This window comes from Nycticebus coucang, chromosome 11 (genome assembly GCF_027406575.1).
Source record: "Nycticebus coucang isolate mNycCou1 chromosome 11, mNycCou1.pri, whole genome shotgun sequence".
NCBI classification, from domain to species: domain Eukaryota; kingdom Metazoa; phylum Chordata; class Mammalia; order Primates; family Lorisidae; genus Nycticebus; species Nycticebus coucang.
The window spans coordinates 111,100,091-111,108,350 of record NC_069790.1 but is presented as its reverse complement, the minus strand read 5'-3'; the positions used below and the strand labels follow the sequence as shown (position 1 = coordinate 111,108,350).

At 45.0% G+C, this 8,260-nt stretch overlaps 1 protein-coding gene across 1 annotated transcript; it reads left to right on the top strand.

Moving 5' to 3' along the window:
* Positions 1-2,905: 2,905 nt before the first annotated feature.
* LOC128598542 (60S ribosomal protein L36a-like) lies at positions 2,906-3,310 on the top strand. Its single transcript, XM_053609043.1, has one exon. The coding sequence runs from the start codon at positions 2,929-2,931 to the stop codon at positions 3,247-3,249; it is 321 nt and encodes a 106-aa protein (XP_053465018.1). The 5' UTR covers positions 2,906-2,928; the 3' UTR covers positions 3,250-3,310.
* The last annotated feature ends 4,950 nt before the right edge of the window (positions 3,311-8,260 follow it).

The window sequence follows — 8,260 nt, the reverse complement described above, 5'->3', positions numbered from 1 at the left end:
TTTGCCAATGACACTAATCTCTTCCAGGTGCCGAAATGCTAAGGTAATGGGGAACCGCTGCAGGAAGCTCCTATGCCCTTCCCAGAAGCACCGGGGAATGGGCCTGCAGGGGCAGGAGGGCAGTGAGGACCACAGAGCGGAGCCAGACCAGCCCTGCTGCAGGTGCTGGGAGGGGGGAGGGGAGACGGGGGCCCAACCTGCCTGGGGGCTCCTGTAACAGCTCCCTGTTTCCTGGCCTGCACACGGAAGTTGAGATTTCCTGGACACCCTGAGGCTCTCCCTCTTGGTGCAGCACTTGGCTCTGTGACCACCTGTGCTGGTTCTCATTCTTGCCAACTGTGTGAACTGATGACTTTCCTTGGCTTCTAACCTCAAACTTTCTCTCTGCTTGGAGGGAGCTTGGTGTGACCTCAATTTATCCCATACCTACATACCACATCCTCTGGCATCATTCGGTTTCTCCCACCCCTTCCAATAAGCCTGGCCCATGGGGCATCCCGTTCTCCCTGACCCTACTCCACTCCAACAAGCATTTGCTAGGGGGAGAGAAGCCCCCCTGAAAGGGGCTCTAGAAGCAAGCAGATTCTCTCCATTCTGCAAGGTCTCTGGCTGGGGTTTCCCATCTCACCTCCCCTGATTCTTTCACATCTACCAGGACTCTTGCCTCAGCGTCAGGTATTTTCTTCAGCTTATCCTGCCAGGATTTCTGATATATTTATTTAGTTTGATTTCACCTGGGAACTTCCCTACCCCACCCCCACCCCACCCCAAATGGTTCTGATCCTTGATTTTCAGCACTACAAAGCTAACAAAATGTTCTTCGGGTGTTGAACTTCTAGGCACCAAGAAACCTACCAGTCAGGCCTGGTCTCCACAGACTGAAAAGTTAGGTTAGAGGATTTCAGGAAAGAGAAAGGCTTCTGAAGGTAAGAGATTTAGCTCCATCCCACTGTAAATACTAATTACTATGTGTTCAGCTATTTATATCCTAGAGCCCTGGGAGGGCTAAACTTTCTTTAAATTGCTAGGAGGGCAACCAATGAAAGCATTGATTCGGGCAAGGGTGTCAATGAGTACCAAGAACAGTAGTGAAAACTAGCTGAGAAATAGGATATGTGCGTGGTGCCCAAATACGACCTCACGGAACTACTGGCTAATTCACAATGAAATGAATGAATGCGGCGGCGCATGTGGCTCAGTGAGTAGGGCGCCAGCCCCATATACCAAGGGTGGTGGGTTCAAACTCAGCCCCGGACAAACTGCAACAACAACAGAGAAAGAAATCTGTGATCAAGTGAGCACATTTAGCATCATTAATACAAGGACACCAGGACATGATGGGCTTCTTGATATCACGTGATGTGAAATGTTCTTCCCCTAACTAGTTAACCTTCCTCTGATCACCTTAATTTCTCAAGGAAGGTCAGCTCAACCAGGGTGGGGTAGAGAAATAAACCCTGGTGCCCCAAGGCATCTGTATTAGTCAAGGTTATCTAAAGAAATAGAATGGGGACGGTGCCTGTGGCTCAAAGGGGTGGGGCACCGGTCCCATATGCTGGAGGTGGTGGGTTCAAACCTAGCCCTGGCCAAAAGCTGCCAAAAAAAAAAAAAAAAAAAATAGAACAGGCTCCACACCCGGCGCAGTTGCTCGGTGAGTAGAGCATTGGCCAAATACACTGAGGCTGCCGGGATTGAGCCTGGCCTGGGTCAACTAAACAACAATCACAACTGCAACCCCAAAATATCTGGGTGTTGTGGCGGGCGCCTGTAGTCCCAGCTACTTGGGAGGCTGAGGCAAGAGGATTGCTTGATCCCAAGAATATGAATTTGCTGTGAGTTATGATGCTAGGGCACTCTACCCAGGGCGACATAGTGAGACTCTGTTTCAAAAAAAAAACAAAAGAAATAAAGAAAAAAAAAGAAACAGAATGAATAGGATGTATATAGGGAGAGAAAGAAATTTAGTGTGAGGAGTTGGCCCATGGGCTTATGGAGGACTGAGTCCCAAGATCTGCAGTCAGCAAGGACAGCCTACAGTATAGTTCTAGTCTGAAAGCCAGCAGGCTTGAGACTCAAGAAGAGCTGACATTTCAGTTGAGTCTGAAGGCAGGAAAAAGCTGATATATATATGTATATATATTTTTTATTACTTTTTTTGAGACAGAGTCTCACTCTGTCACCCCAGGGTAGAATGCTATAGCTTCTTAGCTCATAGCAACCTCAAACTCTTGGGCTCAAACAATCTTCCTGCCTCCCAAGTAGCTAGGTATAGGCACCTGATACAATGCCCAGCATTTTTAGAGACAGGATCTTGCTCAGGCTGGTCTTAAACTCCTGACCTCAGGGGATCCACCTTCCTCAGCCTCCCAGAGTGCTAGGATTACAGGTGTGAGCCACCACACCTGGCCCTAAAACTGATATTTTAGCTCAAAGGTATCAGGCAGGAGGAATTCCCTCTGACTCTTGAGAGGGTTGACCCTTTTCTTCTATTCAGGCTTTCAACTGACTGGAGGGGGCCCAATGCCATTACACAGTCTGCTTTACACAGTCCACAGAGTCAGATGTTCATCTCATCCAGAAACAGTGTCACAGACACACCCAGAATAATGTTTGACCAAGTGTCTGTGCACCTGTCGCCCAGCAGGTTGACAAATAAAATTAACCATCGCTGCATTTTTTGCATGCATCTAGAATGGTTCTAGCATAAAAAGTCACTTACTCTTTCTTGTTCTGTGGTTCATATGAGAAACCTTGCTAAGAAATCTCCGTTGGGAGGAAATAAAGGAATAGAAGGACAAGTTAAATGGCACTACAAGAGAACAATGAGAAGAATCCAGAATGTGAGGCGTTCTACAAAACAACTAACCTAAAGAATGGTTTCTTTAAAAAAATCAGTGTACTTTCGTTGCCGCTAGCGCTCGCGCAAACATGGTGAACGTTCCTAAAACCCGCCGGACTTTCTGTAAGAAGTGTGGCAAGCACCAGCCCCACAAAGTGACACAGTATAAAAAGGGCAAGGACTCTCTCTATGCCCAGGGAAAGCGGCGTTATGACAGGAAGCAGAGTGGCTATGGTGGGCAGACTAAGCCGATTTTCCGGAAAAAGGCTAAAACTACAAAGAAGATTGTGCTGAGGCTTGAGTGTGTGGAGCCCAACTGCAGATCTAAGAGAATACTAGCTATTAAGAGATGCAAGCATTTTGAACTGGGAGGAGATAAGAAGAGAAAGGGTCAAGTGATACAGTTCTGATCATCTTTTGTTTTATCATGAAGACAATAAAATCTTGAGATTATGTTCAAAAAAAAAAAAATCAGTGTAAAGGGAAAAAAGATGGGGGGGGAATATTCTGGAATAAAAGACAAAAGGGGCAGAATAATGAAATAAAAATTTTGAACTTTGTTTGGATTCTGGTTCCATAAAAAAGAGGCATTAACTATATTTTAAGGACAATTAAAGAAATCTAGCCAGGCACAGTGACTCAGGTCTGTAGTCCTAGCACTCTGGGAGGCTGAGGCAGGTGGATTGCCTGAGCTCCTGAGTTTGAGAACAGCCTGAGCAAGAGTGAGACCCTGTTTCTAAAAATAGCTGGGTGTTGCAGCGGATGCCGATAGTCCCAGCTACTTGGGAGGCTGAGGCAAGAAGATGACTTGAGCTCAAGAGTTTGAAGTTGCTGTGAGTTATGATGCCACAACACTCTACCGAGGGTGACAAAGTGAAACTCTGTCTCAAGAAAAAAAGAAAAATCTAAATATGGGCTAACTATTAAATGATATTAGGAAATTTCTATACATTTCTGAGATGTGATAATGGCATAGTGGTTATTTTTAGAAGCTGTATACTGAAATATTTAGGGATGAAATATGATACCTAAAATTATTTTCAAACATTTTAACAAAGAAAATGCACATATAGATAAAACATAAATGGTAAAATGTCAACAATTATTAAATCTAGGTGGTGGGCATTTAAGTGATCATTATGTTATTCTTTCAACTTTTCTATGTTTTAACATTTTCAAAATAATGAGCTGCCTAGAGTGAGGGTTGGGGTGGTGAGTACTGGTCAGTGTGAGTGAGTCTTTGAAGGTACATAGGCCTGGAAAAGTCTCTTCATTTTAAGAGGATCAAAGAGTAGTGTGATGGGCCGAATGTGTTGCCTCTAAAAAACAATCCTAACTCACAGTACTTCAGTACCATCTCTGTAATTAACCTTAATTATAATAATTATTATAAGGTTATGGTAATAATTATAACAAGGTTAGGGAGGTGGGCCCTAATCCAAAATGACTGGTGTCCTTGTAAGACTAGGAAATTTGGACACAGACTGGTAGAGAACTAGTATGGACTGACTTGTTGCTCCCCCCTCCACCTTATCATATATTCATTTACAGAAGCTCTTTCTGAATTTCTAATAGTGTGAGACAAACAAAGAAAAAGTAAAAAAAAAAAAAAAAAAAAAAAAAAAAGCAGTGAAGCCTTAAGTTCAATGAGATGCAATTTGGAGCTGGGGCCTTTGGGAGATAATTAAGTTTAAATAAAGTCATGAGGTTGGCTGGGGCCCTCATGATGGGATTAGTGGAGCAGTTCTCAACCTGTGGGTCATGACCCCCCCCCCCTTTTTTTCTTTGCAGTTTTTGGCCGGGGCTGGGTTTGAACCTGCCACCTCCAGCATATGAAGCCAGTGCCCTACTCCTTTGAGCCACAGGCACTGCCTGGTTGCCACCTCTTTTTAACAATGAAAGCACATTGCATCATTAGGAAGGTTGAGAACCACTGGATTAGTGCCCTTGGCCAGAGCTCGCTCTCTGCCAGCTGAAGACACTGTGAGTACATTCCTCATCACAATCTACATTGGCACCCTGATCTCAGAATTTTAACCTCCAGACCTGTGAGGAGACACATTCCTGTTAAGCTACCAGTATATAGTATTATTTTTTTTTTCTGAGTCTCACTTTGTCACCCCAGGTAGAGGGCTGTGGCATCATAGCTCACAGCAACCTCAAACTCCTGGGCTCAAGCAATCCTCTTGCCTCAGCCTCCTGAGTAGCAAGGACTACAGGTCTGTGCCACCATCTCCAGATATTTTTTCTAGTTTTAGTAGAGATGGGATGGCACTCTTGTTCAGGCTAGTCTCAAACTCCTGACCTCACACTCCACCTGCCTCGATCTCTCAGAGTGCTAGGATTACAGGCATGAGCCACCGTGCCTGACCAGTATATAGTACTCGGTTATGGCAGCCCAGGTAGACTAATACTTGACATGAAGACACAAGAAGATGGCCAGCTACAAGCCAAAAAGAGAGGCCTCAGAAGACATGAATCCTGTCCACACCTGGTTCTCAAACCATGAGAGAATAAATTTCTGATATTTAGGCCATTCAGTTGGTGGTATTTCTTTTTTTTTTTTTTTTAGACAGAGCCTCAAGCTGTTGCCCCTGGGTAGAGTGCTGTGGCATCACAGCTCACAGCAACCTCTAACTCCTGGGCTCAAGCGATTCTTCTGCCTCTGCCTCCCAAGTAGCTGGGACTACAGACACCTGCCACAATGCTCAGCTTTTTTTTTTTTTTTTTTTTGGTTGCAGCCATCATTGTTGTTTGGCCGGCCCGGGCTGGATTCGAACCTGCCAGCTCAGGTGTATGTGGCTGGCGCTTTAGCCGCTTGAGGCACAGGCGCCGAGCCCAGTTGGTGGTATTTCATTACAGCGGCTCTAGGGAACTAATACAAATATTATTCACTATTGTACACTCTGTTTATTTTTTGAGACAGTCTTTACTTTATCGCCCTCAGTAGAGTGCTGTGGCATCACAGCTCACAGCAACCTCCAACTCCTGGGCTTAGGCAATTCTCTTGCCTCACCCTCCCGAGTAGCTGGGACTACAGGGCCCGCCACAATACCCGGCTATTGTTTAGACAGAGCCTAAACAGTTGCAGTTTGGCCAGGCAGGGTTCGAACCCACCACCCTCAGTATATGGGGCTGGCACCCTATCCACTGAGCCACAGGCACAACCCATGTACACTCTGTTTAAATGAGGCATAGCTTTCACACAGGAGTGCTCAGCTGAGGCAAAGTTCAAGCTCTTCTGTGCTTTCCTATAGTTAGAACAAAGCAAGATGGCAGCCAGTGTCATCCACCTCAGACTAGGAAGTGGAGACAGAACAAGACCATGGGAGCCACGTGAGGCTTAAAGTTGTCTCATAGGACATGGATCATTGGAAAAGGATTTGCTATTTAATATTGTTTCCTTTTTGGCTCGGTGCCCACAGCTCAGTGGGAGGGACACCAGCCATATATACCAAGGCTGGCAAGTTTGAGCCCGGCCTGGGCCTGCTAAACAACAATGACATCTGCAACCGAAAAATAGCTGAGCATTGTGGTGAGTGCCTATAGTCCCAGCTGCTTGGGAAGCTGAGGCAAAAGAACCGCCTAAGCCCAGGAGTTTGAGGTTGCTGTGAGCTTTACGGCACTTTACAAAGGGCAACATAGTGAGACTGTGTCTCAAAAATAATAATAATAATTGTTTCCTTTTGTGGTAACCATGATATTAATAAAGTTATATTTTATGACTAGACTACAAAGTGAAAAAATATATTTGCAATAACCAAAAATAAGTTTATGGTATAAGAGTGAAGCTAGGAATGATCGGCATCTGAGAGACAAGATCAGCAGTCTGTAAGAGTAGTTCACTGTACGGGCGCAAACTTGAAGCTTCTTTTTTTTTTTTTTTTTGTAGAGACAGAGTCTCACTTTATGGCCCTCAGTAGAGTGCTGTGGCCTCACACAGCTCACAGCAACCTCCAACTCCTGGGCTTAGGCGATTCTCTTGCCTCAGCCTCCCGAGCAGCTGGGACTATAGGTGCCCGCCACAACACCCAGCTATTTTATTTTTTGTTGCAGTTTGGCTGGGGCTGGGTTTGAACCCGCCACCCTCGGCATATGGGGCCAGTGCCCTACTCACTGAGCCACAGGCGCCGCCCAAACCTGAAGCTTCTAAAGTGGTATTGTGGAAATATTCCTGGCTTTGGCTTGGATAGATGTGGGCCCAGATCTTCCCTCCTCCAATTAGGAGTTGTGAGCCTCTTCATTTGGGACATTTATATAACTTCTTTGGACCTCATTTTCATCCTCTGTAAAATGAACAGAATGTCATCTACCTTGCAGAGTTACTAGGAAGATTAAAGTCACTGAACATAAAGCTCTGGGTACAATACCTCGACAGAATGAATGAGAGCTGCTGTTACTGGTGCTGATTAGGGGGAACACCTAACAAAGGCAACAGAAATGTAGCGTCAGGGAAATAAATACAGGTAGACTCCAGGATAGGGAGTACTTGATGAAAATACAGGGCAAGGGAGGTAAAAGGAAACAGATAACTAAAACACATAAACCATAAAAAAGTGTTGATAAATTTGACTATGTAAAAAATAGAAATTCTATAGGACAAAAATCACCATCAACGAAGTCAAAAGATGACAAACCAGGAGAAATACTTTTAATTTATAGCAAACAGAGCTCATATCCTTGCTGAAGAAAACGTCCATGTATCAGGAGAATGACCTGCAAAAAGTCTAGAAAAGGGAAGCCCAGAGAACATGAATTCTGCTACAGTTTCTCCAGGCCCTTCCAGGGGTACCCAGGGGCGTGCATGTTGGTGGGACAGACAGTTCTTCAGGCTTTGGAATGTTCCAGCTCAAATCTCTCTACATTCTCCACTTGCTGCTTCTCTGCATTTTATACTAAGATCTCTTCAGACACATATTAGGTACCAATAAATACTTGTTAAATGATTTCACATATTAGGTGCATTTGTTTCCTAGGGCTGCTGTAACCAATGCCACAACCTATGTGGCTTAATACAATGGATTGTCTCACAGTTCTGGAGGCTGGAAGTTAGAAACCAAAGTGTTAGAAGGGCCATTCTCCCTCAGAAGGCTGTAGAGGAGAGATCCATCCTTACCTCTTCCTAACTTCTGGTCCCTAGGCAGTCCTTGGCTTGTGGGAGCATCACTCTAATTTTTGCCTCCTTCTTCATAAGGCCTTCTCTGTGTCTTCATGTCTCTCTGGGCTCTGTCCTCATCTTATAATGACACCACTTGTTAGATTCAGGGCCCACTCTATGTCCACGATGAAATCATCTCAAGACAAGATCCTTAATTAATTACATCTGCAAAGATCCTTTAAAAAATAAAGTTTGGGGGCTGGGCGCAGTGGCTCACGCCTATAATCCTCACACTCTGTGGGGCCGAGGCAGGCAGACCACCT